The sequence below is a fragment of the Lonchura striata genome, chromosome 5 (genome assembly GCF_046129695.1).
Source record: "Lonchura striata isolate bLonStr1 chromosome 5, bLonStr1.mat, whole genome shotgun sequence".
In the NCBI taxonomy this organism is placed as follows: domain Eukaryota; kingdom Metazoa; phylum Chordata; class Aves; order Passeriformes; family Estrildidae; genus Lonchura; species Lonchura striata.
In genome coordinates, this window is record NC_134607.1 from 67,209,336 (window position 1) to 67,227,901 (window position 18,566).

Consider the following 18,566-nt stretch of genomic DNA (forward strand, 5'->3'; position numbering starts at 1 on the left):
ATTAAGTGTTCACTTAATGGGGGAGTTTCTGTTTGGCCACTGCACTTACGTGGCAGGGTTTTGGTAACTGGGGCTGCAGAGGTAGCCAGTGTGAGAAGAGGCCCCTGGGTTAGACACAGCCAGGCCCAGCTTGCTCCAAAACAGGCCCATCCTTGGCCAAAGCTGAGTTCATCAATGAAACTGGTGACACCTCTGAGATAAGATGGTTAAGAAATGCTAAAATCCCCAGTGCAGCAGTTGTGAGAGAGAAGAGCGATAAAAATATGTGGGAGTCAACTCTGCAGACCCCAAGGTCAGTGGAGGAGCAGGAGGAGGTGTTTAAGCACCAGAGCAGAGAGTCATTGGCAGCTCTGGGGAAGACCATGGTGAGGCAGCTGTGCCCCTGCAGCCCATGGAGGTCCATGCAGGGAGCAGAGATCCACCTGCAGACCCTGGAGAGCCCATGCTGAAGCAGGCTCCTGGCAGAAACAATGGTCTTGGAAGAGGAGCCCACACCAGGAACAGGTTTTGTGGCAGGAGCAGCAGTTTGTGGGAAAGGCTCCCACTGGAACAGTTTGTGAATGACTGTATCCCTTTGGAGGGACCCCATGCTGAAGCATGGGAAGAGTGTCAGGATTAAGGAGCAGCACAATCCAAATCTTATGGGCTGACCTATGCTATATTTAATTGCCAGTAAATTAGTTTTCCCAAGCCAAGTAGGTTTTTCTTAAGAGTGTAATTGGTGAGTGACCTCCCTGTTTATCTTGATCCTTGAGCTTTTTCTTCTTTTCTTCTCCCCCAGTCAGGTAGGAGGAATGAGAGCAGGTCAGTGGGCACCTGACAGCCAGCCAAGGGTCAACCCACTACAGCAATGCTGAGGATGTGGACAAACTTTCCCTGTTCCTGTGAGTTCTCCCCAGTCCACATTCCCTGAAGCTGCCAGTGATGGCAGCATGAGCAAATTCAGCAGCTAGGCTTCTCTGTCATGGGTTGCAGTGCACTCACATGATCCTGTTTACCAGCTCTGCCCAGAGCAGTAACTTCCAGAAGAGCAGGAGACAAAGAGCAGTGATGTAGTCAACAAGCACTGTAAACCCAGGACTGGATGTCTGAATGATGTCCTCCTGTCTTTTCCTTTCTGATCTTTTAATGTACTCCTTGGTAAAATCTGTCTGTGTTAAAGCTTAATAAGCTTTGTAACATTTCCAGCTACTGGTGTGTAGTAATTGATTTTGAAACAGTATTAACTGGTATGTCAGTGGATATTTTTGAGCAATTTTGGCTGGTAAGTGTTAGAAATTCTAAAGTCATTGCTACTATTAAGAAATAGCAACAAATCCCTTGCATCCTAGCTGTGATATAATTTCATGATATGAGGAGCTTGGAGAAGAGGTAATTGAATTAGGGTTAATGAGAATGCACTTGAATGTGAGGTGGTTGCGGGTGGACAAGGGGACACAAAATTTATTTGACATACCCAAATCATTCTGGCTGCTGTTGAATTCCTGTTTAATGGTTTGGTCTGGGCTTTGTTTATTTGACTAAGCTGCTTTGGCAATTTCTGATTCCTTTCTAATTTAAAACAACTTTTCTGTGGGATTTTTTATTTTTTTCCTCTCAATCCTATTTTTACTTGCCTTTTTTCTGTCATGCAGCTTTCATCAGTTGAGTTCATAGATTTCTGATTAGTAGAAAAACTTTTGTTTCCAATTAAAAACTAAAAAGAAAAACCAACTTAGTGCTTCTTATTTGGAATAATTTATTTTAATACAAAGACATTACAAAATGGCTCCAACATGAAAAGTATTGCAGCTCTTTTATAATTTTAAATTCTTTTTTTCTCCACAGTTAAAAAAACCAACAACTTTAGATGAGCTTATTTCCCAAACATTCCTTTTTATTCTGAGCCAAATGTGAAAAGTCCTTCAATTAATATCTGGGCTAAATCCTACAATCCCATGTGAAAAGCTGTAAATATTTGGTATTCTATTTATATGAGCTAAGAAACTTGAACTTAAAATACTGATGGCTGAATGATGCACAGGGAGCTGTCTGATATTGGACTGGACCAGTAATGACACACCAGTGTCACTGAGGCATAGTTACCTCTGAGATGTAAGAATAAGAAATTTGCCTTGCTTGTCCTGAAATGGCCACAAAGCAGATATATCTGATAGTCACAGCATTACAGTGGCTTATAAATATGGCAGTTCCCTGTGTCAGATCCTTATATCCCTAAAATGTGGAGTTACCTAAAAGGAGGCTATAAAGTTTAAAAAAATAAGCTAATTTATACCTTGTTTTTTTTTTTGTTTTTTTTTTTTTTTTTTTTTTTTTTTTTTTGTGCTGGTAAGTCTCAGTTGTGTGTTGGAGAAAACAGTTTTTCAGTTATTTACTGTTCATAGACCCTTCACACTAACTTGTGCTATAGCCTATTCTTCTCCATTTTTTTCTATTTTCTCTTCACCTTATTAAGAATGTGCAGTTGTTTCGCATCCATATCTTGCCTCTATGAGTTTTCCTTTAGGCTTTTGACGTTTTTACTTTTTTTTTTTCTTGAGCATTGCTTATGTAAGCAGAGCGATATCAAATAGTGCTGATGTAATATATACAGGTGTGAAGGTGGAAAACAGGTGCAGCGTGGTGGGAAGATTGGTATCAGATTTGATAGACTGTTGTAATCCCATACCCCTTACTGATGATGACTTTTGCATGCTTTAATCTGAGAGGTAATTCTATTCTAGCAATTTGGTACATCATCCTCCTAAAATATCATTCCTTAGCTAAAACATCCCACTTCCTCTTCCCCCCCCCCCCCCCCCCCCCCGCTTTCTTTTGCTTTCTTTCGCTTTCTTTATTCTCTTTTCTTACTGTTTGCATTGGTACTGTCATTAGGTGTGACTTCTAAATTCTCAGCATTCTGCTTCTCAAGTCTCAGAAGGTGCTGCATTACCAGGAAACAGTGACACAGGTCACTGCCCCAGCGTGGGCTGTGTCAGGGTGGAGGTTACAGTGTCCAAGCTGAGCAGCAGTGCTTGGGCTGCACTTCATCAGCCCTGGAGCTCTGGGCTCTGCAGCCTTCACCTGCATCCACAGCACTGGAGTAGATTTGGACTTCTCAGAGAGGTCAGTCATTGCATTCCCACCAAAGGTTTTTAAATTTAGTAAAGCCTGATTAGCTGAGTTTCAAATTCATGTATTTGTCTTGTGCCTTTCCTTAAATTCTTGTCTGTTCATCTGAGAAAAAGTGACGGAGTCTTTTTTGGAGCTGGTGATTCAGTGAAACACCACCTGGCTCAATAGCACCTGAAGAATAATGGCTGTTTGTGATACTGTTTTAATTGAGAGAGAACTTCCCCAGGGTGTGCAGGTGACTCATTTTTCAGAGAAACCTGTCATCAGTGTGTCTGAGGTGGCCTGACTGTTACCCTGGGATTAAGCAGCCTCTTGTACCTCAGGTACAAAGTACTCTCTGATGCTTTTGTTTTTCTACATTTATAGCACATGTTATCACAGTAATATGAACCACTGGTTCCTGTTGTCAACGCTTAGGTTTTGTGTGCTCTTCCAAAACAGTGGGTGGTGGCAAATAGAGTATGTGTGAGTAATTTTATCGTGTTTAATAGTTACACCCCTCAATTTTTCTCTGCCAAGGAATAAAGTGAGCTAGAGAAGGAGAAAGTATAGAAATTTTACTCATTATTTAAGTAGATTAAGGTTTATACTGATGACTAATGCACCCTAAAAGCTGTTGTCTTTAGTGTGGATTACAGTAAAACAAATTGAAGTGAAAAATGATATTATTATTTTTCCCCAGCTTTAAGAGAGACTGAATTGTTTGTAAATTCTTTCAAGAACTGCTGTCATAACAAGAAGTTTGTTATTAAATTGAACGGTTTCAGAAAACTCTAAAAACAGGAGAAATATTTGGTAGTTTTCATTCACTTTCAGACTTGTGTGACAGAAGAAGACAACTGTACGTCTGCTGAAGAGGAAGAGTTGATGAAAGGCTGCTGGATTTTCATCCAGTTTGAAGCCCTTGGAATGATAGCTCCTTATTGTTCCAAGATGTTGTAATTGAAGGAATGTTCATTATGTTCATCCTTTTTGTTTCCCATCCTATTGCTAGACCTTTCAGGAATATGTGTACAGAGATGGTTTTGGTTTGCTGCATTACAGTTCCTTGCTTCAAGAAAAGGTTTTGGCTTTGGATGTAGTAACATCAGAAATGCAAAGCTGTCATTTTAACATGTACTGAAGAAATGTTTTTGATGGTAAGAGGGAACCACAATTCAAAACCAAGATACGTTTTTCCCTTGCAAGTAATTTTGGGTTTAATTTCACTGATGAAAATTTCAGTGATGAATTTGCTGAATTTCCATGGATGGATTTCAGAGTGAGTGTTGCCCCTCCCTCTTGGGAAGATTTCCTGCCTGACTACTCTGTCTACCTCTGCTAGACAAGAAAAGGATTTAAAGGCCATATAGTTTCACATAGAAAATTTAAGAGGTCAAAGCTCTTTCTGCAGCTGATTTTAGTTAGAGCTCAAAGCTGTTGTCTTGTGGAGGTTGGGTTGTTTGGTTCATGCCTGTGTAACCAGTCAGCCCTGTTGATCCTGGTCCATCTGAGCTGCACAAATGAAAACTTGAACCCTCCCCAAAGTGCTGAATATCTTAATTGCACGTCTACAGGCACAGCAGACAGTGGGTGGATGTGTGTTTAAATCCCAGCTGGTGTGTTCCTCCTTCTCTCTGGTGGAGAGAGCAGCTCATGTCTGCCCTAGGGGAGGGTTCTGCAGTGGGTCTGCTTTTCCCAAGGAACAGGATCCTGTTTGCCAGGTGCAGCTCCACAGGCTCAACCAAGTCGTGACTCTTCCTGGGGATTTTGATTCTGTGGGGGATATGAAATTCAGAGAGGTTGAGAGAGATCTCTTGGGAATGAAATAGGTTATATGGGCTGGACTGGAATCCATAAAAGGCTTTATTTGTGTATTGTCCTAGAGCTAATGCTGATAAACTGGAATAGGGATTTCCAAAGTATTGCATCAGTGTTTGTATCAGATGAAGTAGGCTTTCGCAGTTTATTGAGTTTAAAACTGCTTTTTTAAATTTCAGGTGATTTTCTTCTGAGATATGAAAATCTGTGACAAATAGATTTTTCTGGGTTATGGGTGGTGTTCTTTGGTTTGGCTTTTTTCTTTAACAGAGTGTAGTGGTTTTAAAGCAGATCATCATTAGTAGGTTCAATGCATTATTGACTTCAGCATAAATTTTTTTCTTGATGGCTGTGCATAAGGCTTAGACTAGAATTAACATCATGTTTGTTTTGCAGTAGGAACTTGTTAAGGTGTTCACAGCATATGTTTTGTAGTTCATTTTGCATTGGTACTGAAATAAAAGTACTGATTTTGGGAGTTGATGCTGGTTTGTGTTACCAAAGTACCTCAGTGCTTATCTTGTTCTAAGCCAGTAAAAAGAAAGTGTTACTGATATGCCTGTTAATGCACTGGTTATTAAAGTTATTGTTTCTGTGCAACAGCAGTATAAATTAATAATTGCCATCTTATGTCAACACTGGATATTTGTAAAGTGTTTTCAGAATATCCAAAGAATGAGCCAAATGCTGCCTCTTGCTGTGATCTCTTACTTGAAGGAGATTTATAAGCTCTTTGGAAAATTCTGTTCTGACCCTGTATTGTCCTTTAAAATAAAAGATTCAAACAAATACCTTTTCATTTTTGTTTTGTGGTCTTTTTCTACTACAGTTTTGTGCCTGCCTCTCAGTGGTGCTGACAGTGTTGTCTGTACTTAACTGGAGTCAAAAGTTGGGGAAAAAGACCAAGACATCTTGTGGCACACACTGCTAAGTTTTAGGGATAGATTACATCTAAAATTTAATTTGGTGCTTCCTAGCACCAATTTTTTTTTTTTTTTTCCTTAGGGGAAGAAAAAAAAAAAAGGTGATGGATCTAATATAGGCAGATGTTTTTTCTTACTGGTACAGTGTTACGTAGATACACGGCCAGAAAGTTTGATCTTTTTTCTTCCTTCTTTCTCCCTACCTTTGGGTTGTTTTATCCAAACTTGGAAGTTGTTCAATATTGACAAAGGCTTTAACTGATGCAAACTAGGTGGAGGCAAAGAAATTCATACTGCTATTGCTAATTAGCAGTATGAATGCAACCTGATTGTGATTTGGCAGGTATGGCACTGGGATTTATTGCAGCTGCTCTGCTGGGTTTTCCCTCTGCTTGGGGCTGGGACCAGGCAGGCAGGACAGCCTTGGAAGCCCCAATTCCTGTTTTTCATGGGAAATGCCATGGCTGTTTACTTTGTTTTGTTTACCAGTGCTCAATCACTGAAACCGAAAACAACAGAACCTTCTTGTCTACCACTAACTTCCTTTTCTCATAGCAAAGATGAAGAAACCTCCCCTGTTTCTGCTGCCATTTTGACAAACTTGTTAACCTTTCATCTGGTTGTCTCTTACTCCTCCAGACTTTCCTATAAACATAAAAAACATGGATCTACTGCTGCCTGACACTTAAAATGATTTCACATGTTCAGAGGGGATTTCAGCATTTCTTCCACTCTCATAAATGTAATTTTAATTTTTAAGTGAATGACAGATATTGTAAGTAGCCAGTTATTCAGTTCCATGCTGTGTAGACATGACTGGTACAAGAGGGCAGGTATCTAAATTTGCCTTGATGTCTTTCTGTGGACTTACTCAAACTTGTCACAGAGCCACCAAGAGAAGGTTTAGTGTCATATGAGCTTCTTGGTGCCATTCAGACTTTTCGGAGGGTTCCCTTAGAGGCTCCTGTTTATACTTAAGATATCATTACTGCAGTTAAAACATTTATCTGCTCAAAGATTAATAGCTCAGAGAGTAACTGAAGAAAGCTGTTCAGCTATGGTGAACTGAGCTGTAGCGTGTAGCTCAGTATTTTTATTTTTTGTGAAATGCTTTAAGTGTGTTAGGATTATATTTGAACTTGAACAGAAGGGTCTTGCAGCTCCTCTCACTGTTACTGTGTGGTGGTTCCTTCAGTGTATCCCAGTGGTAGACGGAGGGATGCCTGAGATCCACACCACAGAGTGTGGATCCCAGCAGTCTGTCTAGCAGCCTGTACTAACTGGTGTAACTTGTGTAACGTGCTGTTGCTGGAATAAAGCAAGAAATGCTTTTCATCCTGCCACAACTTTCACAATATTTTTTTAGTTTCCTGTTGTGTATTGAGCTGAAACTGAATTTAAAGCTTGAAAATGAATGCTAGGGTCTCCCCATGCAGAGGCTGTGCCTGCTCAGGTAGAGCATGAGCTCAGCACCTGGTGGGGGGCTCAAGTTCAGGTGCGAGCAGAGGCTGCAGGGAGGTTTTCTCACACTTTTGGGCTAGGACTCATCCCTGTACTTCTTGTTGTCTCACCAGAGAAGGCAGAAAAGTCAAAGGCTGGTAGTATATGTGCAGCTGGGGAGTAAAATCTGGTGATTTCAGGAGCTGCTCGTCTGTTGCTTGTTTGTGAACACTCCCAAAGTATCAAGTGGGGCCAGCGAGGTTCGGGCAGTGCCTGCTGAGCTGAGCAGCAGCTCGGTGCCAGCCCTGCGCTGTGGGCACCGGGCAGCTGCTGTGTCCCCTGGGGCTCTTCAAGTTCTGCTCCTGCCACCTTCAGTCAGAGCCGGTGTTTTTCTGAGCTGGCTTGGTGCTCTTTAGTCTTGCTAAGTGGCAGAATAGTATGTATTACAAAAACAAACCCTCCTTTTGTTCCTGTTGTAATCAGTTAAATCGGCTGTGTAATTAAATGATGAGCTGGGCTGTGGGTATGTCAGTGTATTCACAGCTCGTCTGTGTAGAACTATTCTCTTTATTTGAGCCAGTATAAAATGATACCAATATTAATGAAATTTTGTAACTAGAGACCTGTTGTACCTTCTCTAGCCCTACAGAAGAAATAAACCAGCTTCCTCAAAAATTAAGAACTGCCCTCTTTTAAAAAACTTCATCCAGAGTCTGTATGAGTGTTGTCTTGGTAATGTTTTAAACTGGGAATAGACTTCACATCATTAATGCTGAATTTTAAAATATAATTATAGTTTGCTTCATTAATTTTGACTAATGCAGAGAGAAAAATGATTAATCAGGAGACTTAACATAATTAGTGCAGTGTGGCAACTGACTACTTAAATATAAGTCTGTTAACATGGGAAGCATAATTCTTGTTATGAAATGTTCTACTTTGTATCAGAATTGAAAATATTAGAACCATTTTACTCTTTAAATTGATACGGCAAATCTTAGTGCTGTGAAAACATTCATATTCTACCACTAATTATGATGTTCAAAACAGGAAATCTAAAATTATGTTGGAAATAATGTCAGCATTTTGGAGACTTTTTAAATGTTATTTTGATTTATGTTGCTGGGGAAAAAAAAGATTTTATATGTCATCCTGATATATAGCATTGGGAAAGCAAAGAAGAAATTTATTTAAGAGAACTGCTGTGTTCACTCTTGCTGAAAGATGGTTTTGCTTGTGTGTTTAGTAGCCTGTCTTGGTTAAAAGAGGTATGAGCAGCATCAGTATACAGAAGGGATATTTTAGTTCTCAAAAGCCTCTGGGAACTGCAGGCACAATATACTTTCAAAGTACAAGGGATAAAAAAATAAAAGGCATTTTCAGCTAAATTTGCTTATAAAATCATAACCAGTACCTGAAAAGCCACTGGTGTAAAAGGATGCCTTGACTTATATTAGGTTGAGGGTAAAATTCCTGAAATATTTCTGCTTTTAATCTGTCAATATAGTGCTTCTGAGGTCAAGTGTCTGATCTTACCATATAATGCAGCAGATGATTTGCAGCATATTTTATTAAGACATAATTATAAAGGCTAGGGCTAGTGCTGGGAAAGGTCATGGATTTCAGGGGGAGTGTGGGAGTAATACTTATGAGCTGTAGATGAAACAGATTCTCTATTACAGTGGGATCAGTTCTAGCCACAGCAGGAGTTCTAAGAAATGTAATCTTTTGGTGGAAGACCATAAAATGGTTTGCAGTGGTAGAAAACCTCCTGTGTTTTTCCATGGAGGCTGTGTCTCTGTTGTTCCACAGCTGCTGTGTTCCATAGCTCAGCGTGTCCCCAGGGACAGCAGGATGCAGATCTGCTCCCATGGCCACTGCAACAGCTTCTGGGAGGGCTGAGCTCAGCAGTGTTTGCATCTCCTGAAAGACAAATGTATAGGTGAGTGACCACTTTGTGGCCACAATGCTGCTCTTTCATGGCACTGAGGAAAGGGAAAAATTGTCATGAAAAGGCCAGATACCAACTACACCCTTGGGAAGAGAAGAACAAAGGATGACTTAAGCTTAGACATAAGACATTAGCTAGTTGTGGCACAAGTCAGACCAGTCTTTGCATACTGGCAAGCCCCAAATTATACCCAGGCTGAGTTTTTACATTGAAGTCTATTAAGAGGTGCCATAAATGTTTCAGGTTGTGTTGACAGAGGTCTGGGCAGGAGGGTGGGTTGTGCATTGGTTTTGTCCTCTTTTTCTTTCAAGAAAGGAGTCTTGTTGAAAATTTGGCTTACTCTTTTCAGTATAGCTTGTTGAAAATTGGCAATTATGGTTTCTTCTGGCTTTGCAACTGATTATGTTAACCTTCAGCAAATTAATTATCTTCTGGCTCATGACTGCACACAACACTTTGTGAAATGGAATTACAGTAGAACCCTGCCAGATCTCGTCACTCCACTTTGTAACCCTTGTGGGAACTTTCATAAGGCTCAGTAGTGAGGTGATGACATGAGCATTCCAACTGCAGATTCCAGCTGGTTAGGTGTAGGATGAGGGAGTGATCTAATTTTAAGGTGTAATTATTTACATGAAACACACAAAAAAACAAATTGTAAATTAGGACTAATTAAATGGCCGAGTTCTATTTTATTAGAGTATGTTATTTTTCTGTTTTATTTCTGTTTTATTCTGAGTTTTGTGCTTTCATTGCTGCATTAGCTAAAAGTGTTAGTAAGGCTATGTTATTAAAAATAAAATTCTAGGCATTTTTGCAGTAATTGATGCATATTGGTGGTATTTCTGTAAACCCTTTAGTCCATTGTTGCTTAAAAGCAAGATGGAGAATTTGATTTAAATTCTATGTCATACATAGACTCTTAAATTCTTATTTCATGTTTTGACACAGGCTTCCTCTGTGGAATTCTGCTTAGCAAGGCTGCCTTGGCTTCCTTGCTCTTGGTTTGAATCCTTTGGAGATCACTTTAAAATTGATTTGAGAGGGTTTTTAGTAGCAGTTAATTCTACTAATTTCCAAAGTGACCACTTTCCATTGGTGAATGTGCAGTGTCTCATAGGGGATGTTGCGAAACTGCAAGAACTACCATATTGAAACTTGATTTTTCATTAAGATGAGAGTTCAGTCACATTTCTTCCATCTTTATTTTCATATTTTTAACTTACTAGTCCTCATGCTGTAAAACTGCAATGGTGTCTACTTTGAAGGCTGATTATTAAGAGGGGGAGAATGCATGTGTTTTGCTGTTGCAATGGGCTTTTTTTTAGCGCAGTGCATAATGCAATATATTGATTTTCCAAAGAGTTTTGCTCTATCTTTTCTGTAAGTCCACTTGAAAAACATCCACAAAATCAGACATGCTAAATTTGAGAGACATAAGAGAAGTGTCAGTACAGCTATCCCTAGTATAGCTATAGTGTGTGTGTGTGTATATATACACACATCTATATATATATGTGTCAGTAATGTGGCTTATTGCTATTTGGGATTAGTGTGTGGTAGAAGAGCAGCAGTGATGTTAAAAAGCAAATTGTTTTCAAGTGGTGAAGGGGTGAGAGAGTTAACATGGGACAAATGCTTGTGTTCATTGTGTGCGAGTTCTTTTCATCCTCACCACAAATATGCTCACAGATAAGGAAACAGAAAGTCGCTGGTTTCAGTTCAGTAGTACTGTTATGAGCAAAGTGGAAGATTATTTTTGTGTAGCAAGAGGATTGGTGTGGTGCGTCAGCAGTAAGAAAATGCTGCTTTTGAGGGAAATGTGCCTGGTAGTGGACATGGCACTAGCTTAGTCTAAACTCATAATGATTCCAGAGACTAAACTATTGACACCTGGGCTTGGGTGGGATCCACGAGCAGTAATCAGTGGGAAAGACAAAGGCGCTGCTGCTCATTTCCAGGCTCGGTGCTCTGACACATGATATGGGGAGGAAGGTTAAAACAATTGAAGGAACTGTTCTTTTTTCAATCTCTGGGGAAAAAAGAATAGTCCAACACACTTGATCATTTCTCCTGTTCCGGGTATTTTAACACTTCTCTGAGTGCAAGAAAACTACAAAAGGGTTGAGGCTGGAAGAGACCTCTGGAAGTGATCTGGTCCAGGCCTGTGCTCAAGCAGGGCTCTTCAGAGCTGGTTACCCAGGACCACGTCCAGACATCTCATGAACATCTCCCAAGGATAGAGGGATATTCCACAGCCTCCCTGGGTAACCTGTGCCAGTGCCACTGATCTCTTTCAGCTGGCTTCACAAAGTGTCTGGTTGTGCGTGTGCCCTGACTTGCTTAGGTTAGGATATGGAATTGGCTGGTTCCTGGCTGCAGGCATCACATAGCAGCACAATAGGCAGTGTGAGAGAGCATGTGTGGGGGCTGAAGTCTGTGCAGAAGAATGGCTTTTTGTGTTTGGCCTGGGATATTTGGTGCAAAGATCTGGTTTTCACGTTTTACTCCTGAATTTGTGTACTTTTATCAATAAAAATGTTGTCAACTTCTAATATCCTAGGTGTTTCAAATTCCCAAGATAGCTTGAAGAATAAAGGAATTTTGATCAAAAAATATGTAAAATCTCCATCCTTTAAGTAGGGAATGCCAGTTACGGAAATCTGAATTGTATTTTTGGAGTTACCTAATTTTGTGGTTTCTTAGGTAATAAGCCAGAAAGAGGGTACTTCAAGCCCCATTTCAAGTAAGTCCTTTCAGTAAGACGCTTTTCCTGCAGCACTTGGAAAACACCAGTAAGAATTCTTGCCCAAGAGTAGAACAGTGGTGTGTTACGGGAGCCCTGGCCTCTGAGGCTGTTTGTTCAAATCCTTTTGTTTATTATGAGCTGGAATGCAGGGTTGTGGGCTGGGCTGGAGAACACCAGCGTGGTGCCTTCGTGACACTTGGCATTAACAAATGGCATCTTTGTTCCAGCCTCTGCAGCTCCTGGAGCTGTAGAGGGGCTGTGTCTGGAAAAAGGAGCACGTGTCAAGTGGCTCAGTTGTGTGGAGCAAATGCAGCAAGTGGAGGAGGAGAACTTTTCCCTCAGTCATTTTTGATAAACTGATTTAGAATATGGTCTAGAAGCAAACAGATTTACTTCATGAAGACTAAAACAGAGCTCTACAAGGACTGGGAAGAAAATGACAGTCTAAAGACTGGTAAAGTGTTGTGTAAAATTTTATATACTTGTCTTTAATTGTTTATGTCATGCTGTTATTCTCTCTCACTTCAAATTAGTGATAACTGAGTTTTAAATACTTAATAATATATAAGGAATATAATTATGTTTAATGGAAGAAATGTAGCTCAGTTAACTTCTGGAAATATATGTTTCAAGGTGTTGCTATACAAAAGGGATTGTTTTTCTAACTAACTAGTTCATTTTACGTTAAAAACTGTTCTCTGTTTTGGAAGTTCTCTTTGCATGAAGAGAAAGCATAATAAATTATGCTAATTCCTTTTGTTCAGAGCAGCTTTAGTATTCTTGTGTAGGTATTTACCAAGATTCTTCCTTTTGAACATGGTGTACCCACAGCAAAATACTATTAAGTGTACGTCATGGCTTTTATTTCGTTGTTTATGGGAATGAACTGGAAGGAAAATAAACAGCCTGAGTATTTAAGGGACTTTCTGCTATGACCAGAGAGTTTGTTTATTGCTCTGATATGTGCTTTGAACGTGTAGATGTGTAGCAGCTGGTGGTGGTGCCTGCAGACAGGAATTTGTGCCAGTGCAGATCTTTGAGCAGTGGGATGTGTAATGTGCAAACAAGCAAGAATTTTAGTAAAGTAATGGGAAACAAATTAATGTTTTCAATTCTTTTGGGTTTTCAGAGTGCTCTGCAATTGGATAGACAATGATAGTGGGTTAGAGGACAAAAAAGGAAGAATTTCCTGTTTTGAATTTGGGGCTTTTCAGAATTTGGGATAAGGTTACACAGGATGCTCTTGGTGTATTGAGCCTCAGCTCCATGGAAAGAGGCATCTCTTCTGGGGCTGCTGGTCCACAGCAGGTGAGCCTGAGCCAGTGTGTGCCCAGGTGGCCAGGAAGGCCAGTGGCATCCTGGCCTGTACCAGCAATGGTGTGACCAACAGGACCAGGGCTGTGATTGCCCCCTGTACTCAACACTGATGGGGCCACACCTCAAATCCTGGAATCCGCGTTGGCCTCCTTGTGACAAGAAGGATGTTGAGGTGCTGGAGCATGTCTGGAGAAGGGAATGGAACTGTGATAGGGTCTGGAGCACAGGTCCTATGCAGAGTGAGGGAGCTGGGGGTGTTTATCCTGGAGAAAAGGAAACTCAAGGGGGAAACTTATTGTTCTCTACAACCCCCTGCCAGGAGGGTGTAGCCAGGTGGGGGCTGGGCTCTTCTCGCAGGTAAGAAATGACAGAATGAGAGATGAAACGAGTTCAAGATGCATTGAGGTAGTTTAGATTGGATATTAGGAACAATTTTCTTGCCAAAAGGGTTGTCAAGCACTGGAAATAGGCTGCCTAGAGAAGTGGTGGAGTCACCATCCCTTGAGGTAATTGAAAGCACTTGGTGCTTGGGGGCATGGTGTAATGGTGCGCTTGGCAGTGATGGGTTAATTGTTGGACTTAATGATTTTAAAAGATCTTTTTCAACCTCAACTAATCTGTGATTCTTCTTACATTTATGGCACATCTGTAAAAGGCAGTTTATTATACTGCTGCTGGTGCATGAGCACTGCAATGTATCTTCTATCTACTACTCCTTCAGTGTAAGGAACCACTGAGGCTCTCAGTGGTACTGATTTCATACTACCTTCATGAAGGAGCTACTCCATGGTTGTTACCTTTGGCAGGTGAGATACAGCCTAGTCATTTTTTAGGTTGTTTCAGAGAGAACAGCACTAGTGAGTTTGAGTAACCCCAAAGATCATTCCTGTAAGTTGTATGACTACTTTTGTAGGGACTAGAGGTGTGTGCTCAGTGGATTACACATGAAGATAACTTTAAAAAAGGTTGTACCTTACTGGTTTGCAGTTCTGTAGCTGAACAGGATTAGAAGCCATGCAGGATTAGACAAACAATTCAAAATACAGCTACTTAGTAAACCTTGTAGAGCAGCAGCTTTTCTTTCTGTGGGAAAGACCAGTGTTTTACTGTCTTCTGGCCATTCCTCCCTCAGCAGCAGCTGAGTTCTGCCAGGCTGTGATGAAAGCCAGGTGTAACTATGGGCTCTGTGTTAGTCATCCCAACCAGGAGCAGCTGAGCTGCTGCTAGGCTGTCACAGGCTGTTCAGCTCCTTCTTGACTGCTGGAAACATAAGGGATAGTCCTGCCAGTTCTGCCTCCTTTATTTTGGAAAACTGAGGTACTGCAGGGACTGCAAAAGGGATCCTCAGTGTTTAGCTTGGTGATTTAAATGAATAAAAAATTACATTGTTGTAAATTTTTCCCCCCTACCTTCTCCCTACCCCCACCTTAAAATACATGTTTAGATGGAGTATAGGGGGGTCTTGGGTCAAGATTCTCTGGTGTCTGTAAGCGACTACACCTGCAGCTACTCTTCCTCCATGTGGAACATGGAAGAGAGAAGATGGCATGAAAGCAAGAGTAAGGCAGGATTTTTTAAAATTTTCATCAGATCATCAAACCATAGCTCTATTTCTTACAAAAACATTGAGATAACACTGAACAAAACTGATAAGACTTCAGAATGCCAGTTATTTGCCCTCAGTTTCATAGTGATGCATTTTTGTGCCAAAGAATTCTTTTTGTTCCCATATTTAGCTTTTAGTTTACCAGGAATCAACATGTAATTTCTAAGTTGGAGATATTTAAATATTTCTTCTTATAAGAAAAATAATGTTTAATTCTTATCTCCCAAAATAAAAGCTCTTGCCCCCATCTCAAGATGTTTTCTGGGTTTTCAGTATGGATGGATTAATGAAACATGGAACTATCTTAGTGCAGCTGGAAGGTTAAGATGATTCTGGCAGAAAGCAAAGAGGATTACTTTAAAGGCAATGAATATGATAATTTACACACTAAATGTAATTGAATTGTCTTGAGATACAGAACATGCCAAACTTCGATTCACACATTGCTTATGCAGAGGAAGGATGGTAAGCCATGGCCACATTTTCAGCATAAATCAGGAACTTGCTTTCTGGTGCAAATACAGTTTGGCATTCTTTTAAGCAAAGGTTTGAAGTTTTTTTAGCTTATACTGTTATTCTGTTTGTGTTTTTGAAGATATATGCATGTCCTTTTGAGCACATTTTAAAATAAAAATTGAAACAATTTTTATTTCTGTTTAGAAAAATGTATCAGCTATGTACTTTGTGAATGTATTGACTGTGCATTACAATATCATCTGCTTATATTCAGCCACACTCTTTCACTCTTTCTCAAATGTAATCTCTTCTACTTGGAAAGTAATGATAGGACTTTTAATTTATTTCCTGAAGCTCAGCAGCAGGCAAGCTTTAAACTTTAAACAAGGGAGCTTTTCCCCACAGCTGTCCATTGGAGAAGTGGAGATTTGGGTCAATCAGTACTAGAAGTTGCTGAAGGAATGTCAGATTTCTAAGGAAGTTAAAAGTTTACTTTGTAAAAACTCATAATTAGTCTTCTGTAAAGACTTGCTGTAAGCATAGATCTGTCTTTCAGAAGGAAACACAATTTAATTTTGGTTACAATTCCTTTATCTTCTCACTTTGAAAGTAAAACCAGGGTTCACCCAATGCTTTTTGTCAGTGTTAATTTGGTAGCTTTAGTGGACATTGTCAGTTTAGCAGATGTGCTATGACAACTAGTAAAGATTAGGGACCAGATTGTTGTAATTGTGCTGGGGGAGTGCTGGAATGCCCTGGCAGTGGTGTGAAGTTGTGTCTGTGCCCCTGGGTGCCACAGGGCTTGGGAGGGGCTCTGGAGGGCTCTGGGAGCTGTGTCTTGCTCAGAGCTCTCATGGGCAGCCAGGGTAACAGAGCCCTGCAGTGGCTGTAAAGCTGTGTCAGAGAAAAGCAAACCTGAGACCCACCTTTGGGTCATGAGTCCCCTTTCATCTTAGGAATAAAGGATCCAGCACCTGAAAGCACAGGAGGAGCAGTGCCCTGCTTGGACACACCAAAGTCTGAGCACTATTAAATGATTCTACTCACCCCTTATCTTACAGGGAGGAAATGATTTGTCAGTGTTGTAGATTAGAGATGTGAAGCTTCCAAATGTAACAGACTGAATTATTTATTATTTTTTTTCTCTCTCAAATAACTGTGTAAATACATGTGTGCTGCTTCTGCTGCACACTGGAGAAACTGATAGAGCTCTATGTATTTTTAATAAATGGGAGTAATGTGATTGGCAAATGGTGGTGACAGAGGGGGCTAGGTGAGGGTAACCAGGTGTGACTTCTGAGGATCATAAATGAAAGCTCTGAAGAAGCAGGCAGACCTTCCCTTAGGGAAGGATGAGCAGTGCTATTGTCTAAATGCTGGTACTTGTGTCTATGGTGGGTCATACTGAGGTTCTCTTAGTGTGCCCCTGGAGAAAGGTGCAGTGAAAACAAGCGGAGACTATGTTAAATCTCAAACAGATGGCTTAGAAGGCCACCTTGGCACAACTTCTTACCTAAATGTTGAGAAATATGTAGGTAACCTTTATTAAAGAAACACTAGGTTTAAACAAATAATTGTGTTAATGTCATAGGATAGAAAACGGTAATATGTGATCTGTTTTTCTATTTCATGGGCCAGATGGTTGGTATGTACAATTCCTGAAGTTCATTATGTTGCCATGAACTAGATAGTGAAAAAAACCCACATGCTTGGAGTTATTTTTATAACAGTGTTAGACTGAAATATATTTTAAACCTTTTTCAAGCCTTGCTTTGTCTGAAGTTCATTGCTTTTTAATAATCAAAATAATTCAATGCTTGAATCTTTCACAAACTTATTAATTAAAGCTGATTTACCTCATTGGTTTGATATAATTATATTTGGGGTATTGAAGTGCTTTCTGCTGTAGGATACTCAAAATAGCAACTTTTCCTTTCTTGGTGCACTCTGTTCCTGTCCATGTCCTAGAGGTGGCTTCTGCTCAGGGAACAGGACTGAGCAAAACTTGAACTCCAGTCATGTAGTAAATGCTGCATCTGCAGTGTCCTCGTGTCCAGTGCTTATTCACACACTGTTTTTTTTGTTTTTGCCTGTCAACCTTCCTGTTGTCATCTCCTTACACTTATTCCAGCTCTGGGTTGCCCAAGTTGCAGTTCTGACACCGTAATGACGTCCTTCCCTGTTTTCTGAGAACTAAGTTTTAGGCAATTTCTAAGAAACAGTAGAAAGCCATGCAGTATTTCTTCAGTATTCCAATATCTCTACAAATCCTGTAAATACATCACAATTTTGTTTTAAGCCAGTAGTGAATGTTTCAGGTTTCTTTGATGATTAGAATGTTTGTGGAACTGCCAATTAGTGGGCTTTAGGACTTCAGTCTTTCAGTTAGTGGGTTGAGCAGAATTTTTTTTTTACTGTATTTAATATCTACATTGGCAGATAATCAGAAATATTCTAAACTCGACAATTAAGATACTGTGCAGTAACTGTACCTTGTTTTGAACCATATTCAAGACATGCACCAAGGTCATATTTTGCTTTGACACAATAGTTTTGGCATTTCTCCACTGAAGTAGTCTCCCTGAAGTTGATTTTCCAAATATTTGGCTGCAGTTCGTTTTTCACAAGGGAGAAAATCTGAACAACATTATTTTAATTCTTATACAGGTGCAGATGCTGAGCAGGATGCTGCTATCAAACTTGCCCAGGAACGAGCAGAGATAGTTGCCAAGTATGACAGAGTAAGTGAACTTTTTGGTAATTTAAAAAACATTTTATAATGAATCTTTTTAATATGTCTGTTTAAAAAGTGAATCATGATTCCAGCTTGCTGTTGTTTAAAATAGTCTGTTGAGTACTAATTTGATATTTAATGATACACTGGCCTTTGGGTGAATTAAGCTCTCCATGGGGGATATTCTGCATAATGACTCAACTCATTTTTCAGGTGCATAGCAAGTTACTTTGGGACTATTTCAGGGAGCGTATTGTATTAGAAGTAGTGAAAGTGGGGTATTTGAGGATGCTCAGTGTATCTGTGAGATCAGAAGGACTCTCATTTTACTTTTTATTTATTTAGTCTTTGGTTATGATAGTACAAATACTGAAATCATAGCAGAAAAAGATGAGTGAGCTGTATTGTTTCTCATCTTGTTGTGGGGAGCTAAAGAAATGCCCTGATCATACACTATTTGTTCTTGTACCCCTAGT

The 18,566-nt window shown here is 40.1% G+C and overlaps 1 protein-coding gene across 5 annotated transcripts in view; it reads left to right on the forward strand.

Annotated features, from left to right (window-relative positions):
• Window positions 1-18,566, forward strand: part of USP6NL (USP6 N-terminal like) — a 111,243-nt gene that overhangs the window by 32,955 nt on the left and 59,722 nt on the right. For 4 of the 5 annotated variants that reach the window (XM_021530972.3, XM_021530975.3, XM_021530974.3 and 1 more), the window contains exon 3: window positions 18,024-18,097. In XM_021530972.3, the coding sequence (XP_021386647.2) occupies window positions 18,024-18,097 (74 nt within the window). Of the gene's footprint in view, window positions 1-12,255; window positions 12,432-18,023; window positions 18,098-18,566 lie in introns of those variants that run through there. The other variant, XM_021530971.3, reaches the window with a different exon arrangement.